The sequence below is a fragment of the Cydia amplana genome, chromosome 13, assembly GCF_948474715.1.
Source record: "Cydia amplana chromosome 13, ilCydAmpl1.1, whole genome shotgun sequence".
Taxonomy (NCBI): domain Eukaryota; kingdom Metazoa; phylum Arthropoda; class Insecta; order Lepidoptera; family Tortricidae; genus Cydia; species Cydia amplana.
In genome coordinates this window covers 7,162,672-7,180,727 of record NC_086081.1, presented here as the reverse complement: position 1 = coordinate 7,180,727, position 18,056 = coordinate 7,162,672, and the positions used below count along the sequence as shown (strand labels likewise).

Sequence of the window (18,056 nt, the reverse complement as noted above, 5' to 3'; positions counted from 1 at the left end):
CTATAAGCACAAGTGCTCCGAGTGCTCCAAGGGATTCTACCGGCTCGCGGAGCTGACTACACACATGAGGTGATTAGACATATAATAATTCGTGTGTGCGGAGTGTGGAGCGACGACGGACAAGGCGAGCAACCACGCGGTGCACATGATGCGACATAACAAGGAGTACAAGCACAAGTGTCCCGAGTGCTCCAAGGGGTTCTACCGGCTCGCGGAGCTGACTACACACATGAGGTGATTAGACATATAATAATTCGTGTGTGCGGAGTGCGGCGCGACGACGGACAAGGCGAGCAACCACGCGGTGCATATGATGAGACATAACAAGGACTATAAGCACAAGTGCTCCGAGTGCTCCAAGGGATTCTACCGGCTCGCGGAGCTGACTACACACATGAGGTGATTAGCAGAGGTCGGATAGGGTGAGCTATTTTCCTTATAATATGACGTAAGACTTGTCAAATTATAAGGTAAATAGCTCACCCTATCCGACCTCTGGTGATTAGACATATAATAATTCGCGTGTGCGGAGTGCGGAGCGACGACGGACAAGGCCAGCAACCACGCGGTGCACATGATGCGACATAACAAGGAGTACAAGCACAAGTGTCCCGAGTGCTCCAAGGGGTTCTACCGGCTCGCGGAGCTGACTACACACATGAGGTGATTAGCTAGGCTCTGAAAAACGCCCGTCATTTTGAAAACAAATCATAATTTAGGATCCATTTACGAGTCGAAAATGTTCGCTTACGGTCCACGGATGTCATTGGGGCATATTTTAAATCCACCCTGTATAATATCGGTTTAAAGATATAATATAGAAAATAATAAAGATATAGAATATAGACCTTATTTCGTCAGCTGACAAGCAAAAGTCACTAAGTAGTAACTACCACCACAAGTTCATAGCCGTAGTGAACCATATTAGTACGAAAAGAAGGTTGATTTTTGTTTAAATATTTTATAGTAATTAGTGACTTTTGCTTGTCACCTGACGATTTTCACTCCGTCATCATATGGATAAAAAAATCCATAGGACTTTATGTAAAGAAGAATAGGTCTAATTTTGGTAGAATTTTGGTGCATGAGCCTTCAAATCAAATCATTTATTTGCCATACGTACACAAGTATAGGTACATGCAAATATACAATAAAATAGTTTTTACATTAAAATAATATTTAAAATAAATACATTTTAGAATCACACTTTATTTTTAACATGTCAATGTGTTTACTATCACTTATTTCTTTTTAATTGCATGTTTTTGTATAGTTCTCCTTTATTCTTGTCGAATTAGCCCTCCAAGTCAGCTATTTCCTAAGTTGGTCCTTCGAACCGGATACATTTTTTAAAACGATCTTTTCGTATTGTATTTTTAGATATCACACCGGCGAGAGGCCGTTCAAGTGCCAACACTGCCCTAAGAGCTTCGTGCGCCGAGACATCCTCACTAAACATACCAAACACCATTTAGGTAAATATTCATAACTAGAAGTCGTTTTAAAATTTTCATACCATTTTCATCCCATATGATTCTTATTTCGATGGCACCTTCCAAGGGTAAGGCCCGTTACACACTGTCGCACCGCACCGCGACCTTCGACGCACCAAGGTCGCGGTGCGGTACGATAGTGTGTTAGTACCATTATTAGGATGGGCGTTGTCGTTGCAAGTGTAGTATCTACAGGGTGGCCAACTTAGAGGTATATAACTTTTTTTTGCCGCCATTTTATTTTGGCGGTAAATATGACAGTTATTGCATGAAAATTAGTTTGTGTAGATACGGCAAATTTATTATGGAGCGTTTTACGACGGAATAACGTGTTTTAATCATTAAAATAATAGAAAAATTAAAAATAACGTTTCCCGGTCGATTAATTTCGAGAAACGGTGACATTGACTGGCCCCCAAGATCGCCTGATTTAACAGCTCCTGACTTTTTTCTGTGGGGCTATCTAAAGGGACGTGTCTATGCTAATAGGCCAACGAACCTTCAGCAATTAAAACAAAATATTCGAAACACTGTCGCGAGATAAGGCCAGAAATGTGTGAAAAAGTGATGAAAAACGCGATGAAAAGGGTTCGCATCTGCCATGCTGCTAGAGGTGGACATTTGTCTGAAATTATTTTCCATGTGTAATTGCTGACCCTACATATTATATTTAACAAGGAATACTTAATATTATTTATGTTTTATAGAATAAAATTTCAAAAATAAAATGTATACCTCTTATTTGGCCACCCTGTATTTAAGTAAGAGCGTTTTCCGATCCGATATGGGATGACGGATACGACCCCAAAGAACCAAATTAAAAAAAGTGTCTGTATTTTTATTTAGTCTTTTAGCAAATATTTATTGGCTAAAAGAAAGCGTTAACACTCAGTGCCAGCCGGAGCTACGCGCTACGAGCGTAGCCGATAACTCGGGAAAAATTGTATGTAGCGAAAAGCACCTACGGACAGTGAACCCGCCTAGCGGGTCGCTGGCAGTGAATGTGTTAATGCACTCTTTAGCAGTTGTTTTTCTCCAAGGATTATCCGAGACCCTATACAGCCTATGCATTCATTTATTTTTAGGTATCATCTTGGGTCGTCCCATTCGTTTTTCGTCAAGTTCTTAAATTAGTCCTATTCTGCTTTCGTCACTCATTCTACATTCGTCACAATTGTCGGTGGCTTTCAATGTAGAATGCGTGACGAAAGCAGAATAGGACTAATTTAAGAACTTGACGAAAAACGAATGGGACGACCCAAGACGATACCATTTTTTACAAGCAATAACATAAAGTATGTACCTACATTATTTATTTCAGACCTAAGGCCGTATCAATGCGATTACTGCAAAAGCCGCTTCCTCAATAACTACAACTTACAGAACCACCGAAAGAAATCGACACGCTGTACAAAAGACAGAGAAACAGTCGCTAAGAAACAGAGAGAATTCGAAGAGAATAATCCCTCGAATACTATAGTTACAGAAGAGTTACTTCAAAAGGAAGTGGAGAGGAGAGTCAACATCGTGCTTTAAGAGCCAACAGGAGCTAAGATTTAAATATTTTAGGTAAATATACCCGTCTCACTAACGGAAGCGGCTCCTAAAACTAGTGCGATAAGGACAAGGCGAAAAATCCTGCGTAAAAATCTCAAAAATCGAGGTTTCGTACTCGACTGTTTCCTCCTTCAAAACTTAACCAATTTTAACCAAATTTGGAAATCTAAATGATTATGACATTATCTGTGTCGGACCGTTTTGCTTTTTTGGCTAATTGATGTCAGTTTTGAATAGCACGCCTCTCATTGCGGCATAGTCAATTAGGCCATTTTGGCCATTTTTGAAGGGCTCTAGCGCCTTAAAAAACAAAAATATAAAAAAAAGCAAAACGGTCCGACACAGATATTGACAATATTAATCTGTGTTGAAAAAATCATTGCTCTAGCTTCAAAACCCACGGAGGAAACAGTCGAGTACGTTTGTATGGAGAAATGACCACTCCTGTTGGCTCTTAACCTTTTCGACGCCGTGTCCAACACAAAAGATGTCACGCTGACGCCACGTCACCGAAGTGTCAAAACTGAAATTGAACTTTATGCATATGCACGTAGGTCTATGTTGCTGTGATATGTGACCGATTAATCGGTCTTTGGCGTTGAACCTTTGGATATATCGGTCATTGATGGCATCCAAAAGGTTAACCGATTCGGTGCGGATACTGCGGATGGCAGGACAGACGTGTCATCAATTTTTTTAACGTGTGGCGTATGGCGTATGACACAATAGGCGTGCCATCGTATTCTATGGCGTAAGGCACGTCTGTCGTGTCATGAAATAATTGTTCGCCGCCATAGCCAAAAGTTTTCGAAAATGGAACACGCAACGAAACGGTTAAGGGGCTTTACATGAAAATGTAAATAATGAGCCCTTGTGGAAGTTGTAATAATTATAATATAGAATTTCTACCTCATTTCGTTGTATCAATTACCAAAAGTTTTCAACACATTCACTGCCAGCGACCCGCTAGGCGGGTTATAGATCATATTTCGCTGTGACAGACTGGCAGATACGAACATTTTATATTTTACCATAGAGGCGATTGGTAAAAAGTTATTATGTGCATCAAGCTGATTTGTATGTAGATGTCGAAGTTTCGGTTTCGGAAAAAAAACTGCCGAACCCTTCGGCCGCTCCGAAACTCTGTTTTCGGTAGTGGCCGACCGAAGTTTCGGTTTCGGCAGGAAAGACTATAAAAAACTGCTACCTACCTTCAACTAAAATTTCACTGCGCATCTTTATCAACTACCTGAGTTAAGTGCTAAACCTGTAGGTAGATACTTTTCATTTTTCTACGAACAGGGAACAGGAAAAAGGCACAAATCAAAGATGGTTTCTCATCAACACTTAATTATATTTCATTAGGGTCTCGAGATAAATAAAAAAATACAAAATGTATTATGATCGGGTTTCCAATATTATAAAACACGGGTTTGATTTTAAATGCATCTTCTATACATAATTCTACTTAGTCAATGATGGGAATTTTGCCAATCACGTGGTAGGCCACGCATTGTACCACTGTCGTACAAAAACAACACTTAACTATTCTGTTTCACAGCGCAGTAATCGGCGTACGGATTTAAATATCGATACGGTTAATTTGATCCGTATTCATGCGCCACATCGGTTAGTTATTTAAATAGAGGAATATATACCTAAAACCTCATTTGAAAGGTACACTGCTAAGTACAGAGAACATTGATATAGTATAAAGAACTGGATACCCAATCAGCCGCCAAAAATGGCCCCACGAAAGTGATGTCAAAACAGATCATGCATTACTTTTTCGTTTAGTCTTGTTTGAAACGCTCAAATGTGAAGTTGTCAACAATTACGAAATGTGCCGTTAAAATATGTAAAAATAACAATGATAAAACAAGGAAAAAGGATGGAATGTATTTCTTTCGGTTAGTTCTTTGGATAGCATTACATAATTTATGTAATCTGGTGGTAATTTTATGGTTTTGAATAAATTAATTTGTTAGTACCAAAGAAGGGATGTCAAGGAACAAAATTCTATTGAGTCGATGTGAGGTCAATATTTTTTTATATTTTTATATGGAATTCATAAGAAATAATATTATGTTTAAATTGAAGATTTCCAAGAAAACCTATGGGACGTGCAAAGTGGACTGCTATTTAATTATAGCAAGAGATAGGGGTGATGCAGTTTTAAACAAGGCAAAACGGCACTTGTGTGTTTGGCCCATTTCCCTGTTTCCGACATATACACCACCAATAAGGGCTTATATCGACTAACTGTAAATGCTAAACCTGTCGGAACACAGTGACAACCACAGGATTTTTTTTTATAAAGTATAGGTAGACTTTATAAAAAAAATCCAATCAGTATCTAAATGTCCCCGTGCACCCGTGCTATGAGTAAATGTAGATCTTAAATACACAGTTATTTAATAAGTAGAATTTATTTCAAGGAAATTAGTATTTAAAGACGTATACTTACGAATTAAAAATTTAATTTGTTTGAATTTGAACCACGAATTAATTTTATTTGAGCTCCCGATTAAATTAAATTTGTTTTATTTATTACTTCAATTTTAATATTTTCCTGTACAGTAATACATATTAAAGTGTACCAAAGTGACTCCATTCGTTCATTATTCTCGTTTGACGTAAATACGTTACGTTTAGTGCCATCGGACTACATTTTTTAACAGTGTTGGTACTTATGTTTGCAAATTTGACACTTAATGCTTACGACATTAAGCTCTTTTCTGTACGAAACATTTATCTTGACTCAAAATTTACGTAAGCGTTTTTATCATCAATGCAAATGGTGCGAAACGTCATTGGGATCCACATTTCTTGACGTTTTTGTTCTGCTTTGTGTGTCTATTTCTTTTATATTAAGTCAGTGACAGAGAACAATCAATTCAGTCGATCGATAGACCAAATTCCGTAAACGAAATCGCTTGCAAGTTCTTGAACCATCTCACGTGCGAACGTGTTTATTAAACATAAATATGTATTCGCTATGTGCACGACTGGTGCTGCCCTCATTTTCTCGGACATAGTTCAAGCGGCTGCCGCTAGTACTAATGTCGGACATTCCATAAGATTACCTGTGTTTGTGACGATCAGCGCCACTTCCCCCTCCACCGACTTCGCACGGTGCCAATAGGAAAACGTGGACAGCTATCACATGACTACTTACAATAATATAATAGAAATATTATTTATTGTTTACCTTTCACAAGGAAAAACACAGAAGATTAAAGCAGAGTGTATCAAGGAGATTTGAAAGGTTTGTGGGTATTGATTGGGATAAGAAATAAGTTTTTGGCAAAATATTTATTTTTGGTACAAGCTTTTATCGCTGATTGTACTTTTCTTGCGACAGACAACTAATACTCATCGAGACAGTTCTAAAAACCCCTAACACAATTAGGTTGCGTTGTTTCATCACAGAGTTCCTATGGCCACCTCCTGTCTCCATCATCAGATCAGCTCGATGGTAACATAATATTGCATTGTCACTCGACTTACATGTGTATGCAACATTTCAGCTCAATCTGAAACCGGGAAGTAGATCAAATTTAACTTGCAAGATTTGATTACAGACAGACAGACAACAGGTGAAAGTAAATAAAAGCTTGTAAAAAAGGAACAAGATGAATGATGCTACGAGGTGACTATTTCCATACCGTCTTCTGTCAACAATTGTCATCTTGTCTAGGCCCTCTCAAAACGAAACAGCTAATAATATAATTATTAGTATCTTAGAATAATATTGATCTCTTTTAAACAACCTAGGATCTTAATTTTAATTTTTAACAAGCAGAAACGTCTGCGGACGATGCTATTGTAACCTAGGATCTTATTGTATTTTTTTAACTTATTTAAATAGCTAACCGATTTCATGACAAATTATTCGGTACTGCTTGTGGACGCCTCCGTAAACTGATTGTAAATAAACACACACATACCAACTATACATCTAATAACACACCTTTATAACGGGGAAAACTTAAAATATTCAACGATTGGACCCAATTACACTAAAATTTATTCGTTCGATGACTTTCGTATCACTTACAACAGCTTTACTTTTATAAATATTCAATTGTTAAACATATCCATTTGATCAATGCAAATAAAGTAATTTTTGCTGAAGTAAGAATAAGCGAAATATGTGCAAATGGGTTCCAAAATGTTGACTAAATACATTTCTTCCTTTCTATTAGTCTTATTAGCACACTGTGATGTTTTTACTATGGCAAAAATGTATTAAGTACGATCAAATTAATGCAGGCAGAATTTAGCTATCATACGTTATTTCTTGAGAGTATTATTTTTCACATAATATGCAATAACATAAAAGTGTTGATTTGATAAAAAAATTGAACAAAACAAAATATTTCTTTAACATTATAAACTAACACTTAATTTAATTTAGCATGTTAAACAAATAAAACGAGAACACAATTTTACACAAACTATACATACAAATAGTACCTAACTATAAATCAATTGCTAGAACAATATTTTGGCAATATGGTACAGTTATACCTTTTCACTGCGTGTTTAATAATAATACTCAAGACATGATTAAAAGATAAGATTATTTCCTAGCTGCAATGCCGGTAAACAAAACATTAAGAAAAAGTAAGATACTTCATACTCAAGAGTGTACTCAAGCCATAAATTTAAAAAAATGTCAATCACGTTGGTATTACTTCTAAAATTTATATTGGTCAGAAGTTGTCAATAAATCAACTACTCCTAATAAAATTCTGTCTTGATTGGTGTTTATTACTTTTATTATTTGGAAATAAAATTTCTCTTGCAAAACGTTAATGTGAGTTAACATATACAAACAGATATACATACAATTATTTAGAATATCAGGCAGTAACTTATATTTACAGAAACTTCATATTTGGTTCTCAATTACATATACAATTACATCTGTACTTAGCTATTTCAAATAATGTGTCTTAAGCAAAACCACGTGACACATTCTGTAATGATATAATAACATACATAGTATGTTCACTGTCTCTGTTGTAGGCTAAAGGTCTAAAGGTAGTCACTGCAGTCAACTTTTATTCTGGCTGTGGTTTTCATGCTTCACATTATTTTAAATACCGAAAAGTACAGATAATATAATTTACAACATGCACACTGTTGCCGAAACGTTCAAATATACATCGTCACTATTCATAACTCGAATTGAACACACGCACATTCCAGCACCAAGAGTTTAAATTAGTCACCTCAGTTCCACAAATCACTTACAAATGGAGCATATAATATTAATCACGATCACCAAACATTTGCGCTCACAGGCCCACAATTTCAGTAGCGTCCGAGTATTAATTACAAATATCCAAATGAACTTTAACACTATTGTTAAGAGACTAGTGTGTGAAAGTAATTTTGAACACTAAAACGGCTTAGCTACTTCTGTTGACTGTACTTGTATAAAACCGGGTAGTATGCCGCTATGTCACGCTTAGTACTCTGTATAGAGCGCTCGAGCGGGGTAGCCATTAAAGCATCCGGCGTGGCATCCATGATAAACTAGTATAGGTGCAGTGAGTCTACGCTTTTGTCTCAAGTCTATGATTTACACGAAAATGATACCAAACTTGAACTGACAGCTACAGGTAGGTAGAAACATCGCATACTCTACCGCCGGCACCGCCTTTCTTGTCTTTCTTTTTGGGGGGTAGCCAACATCCAATCTCGTGGCTAGGGCATTAGATCAACTTAGTATGGATCCGAAGAACAATCGTGTCAGACAGCTTGGGATAATTGCATACTGCTATCATTTCTGCACTTGCCCCCACTACTAAGTGTCAGAGCGCCTATGTGTGGTGACCGCGAGTTTTCATAAACGCTTCATGCGGATATCGAGGTCCTATGTTCAGTTCTAAACCAGCACAGGTTAGGGCTCCAGCTAAGGCTTCTGCGCCTTCGGCCGCGGCACCACGCAGTTGTCGGCCAGTTGGTTCCGCATCGTCACATTTTCTTTCCGGAGCTCGGTTAGCTCTTGGTTGAGCCTTAATATTTCTAGTACCAGCTTTTCGTTGTCTACTTCTATCTTTTCTAATCTGAAATAGGAAATTCCAATTTGTAAAATACAGTAGTTTAGGAGATAAATTCTGAATTTGACAACTTTCTCTTAGTGTAAGGCCTGAGTGGACGCTCGAAGCGGAGCGTTCGGCGGGGCGTGCAGCGTGGCGTCGGGCTCACGCGTGATGTGAGCAGCGTGCACTAAGGCCGCTACTATACGCTTGCGTTTGTTTAACATGCACGCCGCACGCCCAACTCGAGCGTCCACTCAGGCCTTACACTAAGACAGAACCAGTTTCATAACCTGCAACTCAAGAAAAATTGAGAACACTTTGTATGTGGAAATTTCAATGAAATGCAATTTGTTTTAATTTTTCTTAATTTTAGCGAGTGAATTGTGTATTCAGCAAAAATTTCACATAACTGATGTAAAATAATTTCAGTTTTGTTGCATGACATGGGAGATAGGAGAAAGTCTAAACCAATTTGAAAAAAATCTGTATCTATCTCGTCTCTACATATAGGTAATATTATTATAAGAGTGACAAGAACACAGATAAACTATAGTCTGTCAAACCATTACCGTCAAAAAATGTAGGCTTTTAAAAAATATTTAATTTCTCGTTTTTCTACGAAGTTGTTTGACAGACTATATTTTAGAATTTCCAGTTAGCCCTTAACTTTAACGTAACGGTAACCCTCAATGTAGAACAACAGGCTAGGCCCAGGAAACTTTTTTAACCCTTTGAACGCTTTACGTTATATTATAAACAAAAACGTCACTGACACGCCAAGGTCCCAGGCGCAAGCGAGATAATGTAAACCTTATTTGAAAGTGTCATACGGACGTCATAACACCTATATATAGTTGGCCATGGCGCGGTGGGCACGAATAGTAACGACGACTTTAGGTGTTCTTGGCGTTAAAAAGGTTAAGAATCAAGACATTTCAGCTGTAAATCAATTAAGTAATTACCAAGAGAAGGTAGGTGCATTCTTGTTTTAAAAAAAACCGGCCAAGTGCGAGTCGAACTCGCGCACGGAGGGTTTCGCACCATCAACAAAAAATAGAACAAAACAAGCAAAAAAACGGTCACCCATCCAATTACTGACCCCGCCCGACGTTGCTTAACTTCGGTCAAACATCACGTTTGTTGTATGGGAGCCCCACTTAAATCTTTATCTTATTCTGTTTTTAGTATTTGTTGTTATAGCGGCAACAGAAATACATCATCTGTGAAAATTTCAACTGTCTAGCTATCACGGTTCGTGAGATACAGCCTGGTGACAGACGGATGGACGGACGGACAGCGGAGTCTTAGTAATAGGGTCCCGTTTTTACCCTTTGGGTACGGAACCCTAATGAACCATTACCTCTTCTGTTTCTCCGTAAGTTCTGTGATGTGGTCACAAGCCTTGGCCAGTATGCCGCCCTTGCTTGCTGTGTCGGGCAGGCCCGAGTTGGGCACCAGGGCAGCCAGCTTCGTGATCCAAGTGTTGATTTTGTCTCTCCGGCGCCTCTCTACCTCGTTGTGTGTCGCTCGCCTTTTGTCGTCTCGCTGAAAGTTTAGGAATAGACATTAAATATCAGATACCTAGTGGTAAACGGCCGGTAGCGATAAAGCTGGCCCAGGATCATCGCACAGTCGTCCATACAATGACGACGGAAGACCGCCCCACGAGGATGGGACAGTCTCCGAAGCAGGAATGCGGTCGATACCTCACACACCCTCCCAAAAGGGTATCAAAAGATCATCCATCCCAGATGTATTGATCCACTTGACTATTTTGCAAACTGATCTGTAAATCGAATCTGAATGGCTTTCTATGAACTCTTCAAATAATCAAACACTCGACACACTTTACTTATTGGATTCAATCGAAAATGTCATCTCAACTTTACAAGCATGCAGGTATTCTAAACAAAATCGTTATTTCGTAATCATCTCTGGATATTTTACTTTTTACTTACTTTTTTAGCAGTAACTGCTTTTGCCTGCAGCCGTTCCGTGCGGATAGTTTTCTTTTGTGCTGTGCCAGTCCCGAACACCTCCACTGGGTTGCTTATTACAAAAAATTCGCCATCTGGAAGGACTGGCAAAAAAAAACATTATTATAATTGATACTAATCTAATCCCATTATTATTTAATTTTAAACTAGTGACACACAAAGTTTTGTTTTACAAATAGAAATACTACATACTCTTTATTGCACACCTCAATAGGAGAATATAGAAAATACAGCAACACAAGTAGAGGTTAACAACATTATGATTTAAGTAAGCTACACTTTGATTGCTCCAATTCATCAGAATTATATCTCTGATGGAATGTGTCTGCAACGAGGCGCTGAGGAGTGACATGACATTTATCAAAACTACCAACTTAGGTAGTTGCAACGTCGTCCTGGCATCGCCTCTATCGGACTAGGCCAGGATGATGTGCAATATAGGTACTTAAAAATAATGTAGTGGTGTAAGTAATGCTATGCTTCTACATTATTACTTGATCTCAGTAGAGGGGTGACACAGTCACTGTGTGACAAAACCCCTTTAAAAATTAAGATTTAAAAAACAAAAAAAAATTTACAGAGTATATTCAATTCTAATTATTGCTGCATCCCTGTTGTCAGTTACTAAATTCAGGAAGGTATAATAAGCTCCTAAGATATAAAATAACTGACTTACCATGTGTTGGTGAGTGGGCTGCTATGTTATTGGTGGACTCCTCGCCAGATGTCATTTGGACTAACTTGTATGTTACACCGCCAGCTGAAAATGGACTCTCTTATAATGACTGAAGTCTTTATGACTCTAAATAGTCATACAATCATGACATTCATGACATTATAGTTTTATTACACTAAGGGTAACATTCCATTTCTGACCGCAGCTGCACTACTGGTACTAAACGCGTCGCTGTTACTGTCAATTTCCATAGTAAAATGAACAGTAGTGCAGCTGCGGTTGGAAATGGACTGTCACCTTAAGTTTAAATAATATCCTTCTAAGGCCCAGCCGTAACAGAAAAACATCCAAAATTTGTCAGTAAAATTTAAAGCTATAGTGTAAGAAATAGATTTGATTTTGTTTTGTTTCAAAACTGAATGAAACAACACAAGGATAACTTGATTTTTTGAAATCCTTTAACCTTTCATTTGACAGACAAAACGGGAAGTATTGTTTAAACCTCCTTGGCGCTTACAGTTGCAGTTTATGCTCATTTTGCAGTTTAGGTATTCTTAACTAGAATCGTCTAGTTAGGAATAAACTGGAAAAAGAGTCCAGTATCTTCTATGCTGTCAAATGAAGGGTCAAAAAATATTGTCAACTGACTATACATATCTCTAAATTGATAGTTAATACATTGTCATTTTCCTTATCCTCTTGCCAACAGGCACGGGGCACTTGTAAGCTTTTCTCTAGTACAGTCGACAAAAGTGTTAAACTTATATGTATGCTTACAGTCTTGCAAGATTGGGAGCCAGCTAACCATAATGTTTCCTTCTGCTTTGGCAAGCAGTACTGCAAGTAGGGCATGCACCTGATACTGATGTTATATTACAATACCAGGAATTTTCCTGGCTTCGGCCATACATGCCTTAACCACAAGCACCATGTGCTAGAAGATTTGAACTATTTTCATTTCCTAATCATTCAACTCTTAGAAACATTAAGTCGGAAGGTAGTATGAATAATTGAGATAGTGTTAGAAAAAGGGAGTGCTGGGTTCGGTTTTGATAGTTTTGCCAAGACCATTGGATATACATGCATTTTAGAATTGTTATTTACATATTTGTTTTGGAATTGCCAAACTTACACAAATCTCTGAAGTTATATGTAGTGGTGTCCACGTTGGACTCGAATAATGACTGAGCCACTAATTGAGACCGATCCTCAGCACTCCCTGAAATTCAAGCATAATTCAATTTATACTTAATTCAATAAAACCCAAACAAATTACGCTCTCCTGATAATTTAATTGTATTTACCGTAGGTAAACAAACCGCCTAACAAAGTTACAAAAACATTACTCATGTTTGAAAGGTTATCTCTATCACTCACCGAAAGATCCCTCGTCTACCATGCCCATAAGTTCACCGTCTCCACTGCAAACAAAAGGCGGTAAATAAAATTACAATCACTTGATAGCGAACTCAAAGACTGCGTCGTTTGCCAAGTTGCGAATAAACTATGACCTTCGATAGCATTATTTTTAACGAGATAATTATGTAATGCACTTCACACCGAATCACATTTTCACACAAATTGCACTTTACCTGTTTTCGAGAGAATGGTCATGCATATCAATGTCAATTTCCACTTTGGCCATTGCGCGTAATTATTTTTGAATTTTCTCAACTTGATCACGGGGACAAAATAATAGGGTCATGTGACGAAGTCATAGACACCTTATTTGTTTTAAATGTCATAGACAAGATTTGACGTTTCCGGAACCGGAGATGTTTCAAAAAGTCGTAACACACTATCGCACCGCATGCATTAGGGCAAATTTAGGGTATAAAATCATGTTTGATCAGGATAGCCAACCTAAGGACAAACGTTTAGGCCAGTCATGTATTCACTACACTACAACAAATAATGTATAGTTTGTCAAAGGACTGTCTCATTTCAAACATAGACAGAGAAAATCATAGTATCTTTGTCTTACGCTAGTACTGGCACCCAAAAGAAAAGGATGAGTATAGTTTTTTTTGTTCTTATTTACTGACAAATTGGTTTGACCAACATACTATTGCCCATGAATCTAGGATCCTTACCGAATGCCGTTGACATTGACATTGCATTGAACAATTTGAAGAAGCATTGAAGCCATGGAATTTATAAAGGAAAGTGAAATAAGCTAAAAAAAGTACAAACGTTTAATTAAGTGTATCCGAGCGAGCTATTCTTTATTTTACGTGTTTCAAAGTAGGTACGAAATTTTCACGACATATGTAAATAGTGTTCTGGTAATCCACTAGATGGCTCTTAATGACTGAAGTTAGAACAATAACCGAACCCGCCGAAACCTAGGATCCCTCATCAGGGGGGTGTCACTCCGCAGTTTAGGTACATTTGGCCGGCGCGCCCATCGTACAGGCGTATGGCAGTGGGCTGCCGCTCGGCGTGCACGATAGTCGTGTCACGTGGCGTTCGCGCAAAATTGAAAATACACAATAGCTTCGAAACTTACTTCCGTGAGAATCAGACATACTGTCTCCGGATAAAAAATGTATGTTTACATAATCAACGTTTGTAATTCCTACATATTTATCTTAAAAATAATAAATCAGTGGGTATAGGTATAAAAACTAAAAAAAAATAACTCATTTATCATTTATTTATTAATTTTTTTATTCATTTATTTAGTGTTAAGTCTAAAATGTTACTAACAAAATATGGATCGATCTTTTGGTCTGAAATAAAGAATTTTTATTTTATTTTTTTTATTTTTTTTTATTGCATAATAAGTGTTATAAAATGAATATGAAACTAAAATTAAGTAAGAACTAAAAACTTGTCATGTGATGACCCCGTGCCGACACTCACAGCACGGTCATAAAACTGCGGCGCGCAAAGGAGATCCACGGTTCGTGGGCGGTTATAAGTTTCAAGTTTGCTTGCAGGCGGCGATATAGGTGTAATTTTATACCTAAATCTGACTTTTGTGAAGGAGTGAATTTTCTGTACGGTAGTAATATTAGTTATTCTGTGACAAGGGTGCGGACTTGCGGAGTGTTCGAGAGCGTGCGAGAGTTGGAGGTCTGCAACGGTCCATAGGCTACGGAGACTGCTTACCATCCGGCGGTCCGTATGCGTGTTTGCCACCGACGTAGTACCTATAGGTAAAAACTTTATGACGTTTAAATAAAACGGCTACCTAATAAAATAATTTGTTACAGACACTGGGATTAAAAACTTTCTATACTTATCCATATTTCTAAACACCCAACATAAACACTAACCTTAACAAAAACATTATCCTAATGATGAGGGCACAGAATAACTAATATTACTACCGTACAGAAAATTCACTCCTTCACAAAAGTCAGATTTAGGTATAAAATTACACCTATATCGCCGCCTGCAAGCAAACTTGAAACTTATAACCGCCCACGAACCGTGGATCTCCTTTGCGCGCCGCAGTTTTATGACCGTGCTGTGAGTGTCGGCACGGGGTCATCACATGACAAGTTTTTAGGATTTGTTAGCCGTTCGTCTGGCTCGCATTTGGTCCAGGTCGCTGTTTGTCCAGTTCGCGTTTGGTCCAATACGCAATTTGTCCTAAAATCCGGACCAAAAGCGAATTGACTTAGTAGCAGTTGGTCCCAATCGGAGTTCGCCATATACGCGTTTTGACACACTCGCTGCTCGCCCCAAATGCGGTTCGTCCTATACGCAAATAAGCCTTTTTCGTCTTTCTTTGACTAATTGGACGTTTAAATATTGTATTAGCCTTTGTTTTACAAGGCCTTCAATAAGAAAATATACGAATGGTAACCACTCTCCCCTGCCTACTCGTCTAGATACGAGTAGGCAGGGGAGTTATTGCACGGTTTGAGATGTTAAAATCAGATAATATACCTACAATCCTAAAGCAGCGTAATAATTGAAAGAAAACTCTCATTTGGGCAAAACAGTTTATTTATTTAAAAAACAACTTAAAACTTATCTTAACATCAACAAAAAAAACCTATACTTAGGACCTTGTCTTGGCTTTATAACACCAGTGATACATTATGTTTTACACTTCCTTAACCTTTAAAACACTATAAGCGTTAAGATAGAAGGAAATTAAAATCAACAAGTAACAGACTTGTTAACGAAGCATGGAATGTAGCTAAAACACATTGTTGTCTGTTTGACGATGTCATTAATATTACGTTATATAACGTCCAATTAGTCAAAGAAAGACGAAAAAGGGTTATTTGCGTATAGGACGAACCGCATTTGGGGCGAGCAGCGAGTGTGTCAAAACGCGTATATGGCGAACTCCGATTGGGACCAACTGCTACTAAGTCAATTCGCTTTTGGTCCGGATTTTAGGACAAATTGCGTATTGGACCAAACGCGAACTGGACAAACAGCGACCTGGACCAAATGCGAGCCAGACGAACGGCTAACAAATCGTTTTTAGTTCTTACTTAATTTTAGTTTCATATTCATTTTATAACACTTATTATGCAATAAAAAAAAATAAAAAAAATAAAATAAAAATTCTTTATTTCAGACCAAAAGATCGATCCATATTTTGTTAGTAACATTTTAGACTTAACACTAAATAAATGAATAAAAAAATTAATAAATAAATGATAAATGAGTTATTTTTTTTTAGTTTTTATACCTATACCCACTGATTTATTATTTTTAAGATAAATATGTAGGAATTACAAACGTTGATTATGTAAACATACATTTTTTATCCGGAGACAGTATGTCTGATTCTCACGGAAGTAAGTTTCGAAGCTATTGTGTATTTTCAATTTTGCGCGAACGCCACGTGACACGACTATCGTGCACGCCGAGCGGCAGCCCACTGCCATACGCCTGTACGATGGGCGCGCCGGCCAAATGTACCTAAACTGCGGAGTGACACCCCCCTGCCCTTGTTGAGCTCCGGCAACCTTATTCACCGGCTGGAACAACACTATGAGTAGGGCTTAGCTAGTGTTATTTGGCTGCGGTTTTCTGTTAGCCCGTTTCTACACTTGTAAGTTTTACTTACGTAAGTAGGGACACAGCTATACTAGAGAATGAGAGATTAATATCGTTATCTCATTCTAACAAATAGCTTTGTCCCTACTTACGTAAGTAAAACTTACAAGTGTAGAAACGGGCTAAAGTCATGTAAAGTGGAGGTGGTACTTCCCCAATTGAACTCTGCTTTAAGTTTGACGTTTAAAATAACACTTCCATAGTCTGGGCTATCAAAATCGCTGCTAGCTTAGCTTGGTCTAACTCTAGTTACTAGAGTTAGACCAAACAATACTGTAGTTTTAAATTAAAAGTATTTAGTCATTTAGTCATTTATTTATTGCAACCATAGTGTAGTACAGATCTTATAACTAGGTACATTTAGAGTCATATGGGCCCTGGCAGGGCATTGCAATGTCATACATATTTTAATTTACAATAATCCCAATAAAATTATAAACTCATATCTAATATTCCTAATTTTATACATTATATCATATTTATTATTTATATTTTTAGAATCATTGCACTTACATTTTAAAATCACTTACATCTAGATCATATTTCATGTCAAGTTAGATATATAAAATTTCATATATCAATTCCAAAAATAATACAAAAGGAAATAAAGTCAAACTATAAATTAAGATTATACAATTAAAAATAATAATAATAATTACCATGTGTAACGTTGTACGTACATGTTTTAATTATAAGCTTAGATTTTATTATTTTTACATATTAAATAAATTAAATTTAAATAAAAATAACTTATTTATAATAGATTTTAATTTATTAACGCATGAATTATTATTTTACTTTTATTTTAATCAATTATTATTTATGGAAATGAACTAATTATTTATTTTTACAATTTTATATATTAATCAATTTTATATTTACAGTAATCGTCTTATTCTACTTTACTATTGTAAAGTAAGACATAAATTATCATAAGTAATATATACAATACATAGATAGTTTTTACAATGCATGACACTTTATTCGTACGGACTGTACTCGCGACCGGTCCATTGATTGACGTCATGGAAGGATCGAGAAGCGGTTGCGCGCGCGCTTGACCCCTCCCATTGACCACTGGCGATTCAGTCCGCGCCATCGCCACCTCGCCGTCGTATATGGTTGTGCCGTTGCGCACACGGGGGAACCCGTGTCGTCTAGCGCGCGGTACAAACATTTTATTATGGTGAGCGCGGACACCTTTCTTTGTAATTAATATGATTCGCGACGTATTCGCACATTAAAG

General features: G+C 37.4%; 1 protein-coding gene across 2 annotated transcripts; it reads right to left on the bottom strand.

Moving 5' to 3' along the window:
- Positions 1-8,913: 8,913 nt before the first annotated feature.
- On the bottom strand, positions 8,914-13,516 carry LOC134653261 (upstream stimulatory factor 2). Of its 2 annotated transcripts, XM_063508586.1 has the most exons (7): positions 13,372-13,516; positions 13,157-13,200; positions 12,912-12,998; positions 11,780-11,863; positions 11,065-11,186; positions 10,467-10,651; positions 8,915-9,130 (listed from the first exon to the last, which is right to left on the bottom strand). In XM_063508586.1, exons 1-7 carry the CDS (start codon positions 13,422-13,424, stop codon positions 8,977-8,979), a joined length of 729 nt encoding a protein of 242 aa, XP_063364656.1. In that variant the 5' UTR covers positions 13,425-13,516; the 3' UTR covers positions 8,915-8,976. The 2 variants fall into 2 exon arrangements, with proteins under 2 accessions (XP_063364657.1, XP_063364656.1); XM_063508587.1 differs by lacking the exon at positions 12,912-12,998 and having other exon boundaries at positions 8,914-9,130.
- Between the last annotated feature and the right edge of the window lie 4,540 nt (positions 13,517-18,056).

Excerpts from the sequence above, each read along its gene's own strand:
- LOC134653261 (XM_063508586.1), bottom strand. The coding sequence starts at position 13,424 with ATGGCCAAAGTGGAAATTGACATTGATATGCATGACCATTCTCTCGAA. Across the intron at positions 12,999-13,156 it reads GGTAGACGAGGGATCTTTCG|GGAGTGCTGAGGATCGGTCT; the intron begins GTGAGTGATAGA and ends CTTGAATTTCAG. Across the intron at positions 9,131-10,466 it reads CTTACGGAGAAACAGAAGAG|ATTAGAAAAGATAGAAGTAG; the intron begins GTAATGGTTCAT and ends TTCCTATTTCAG.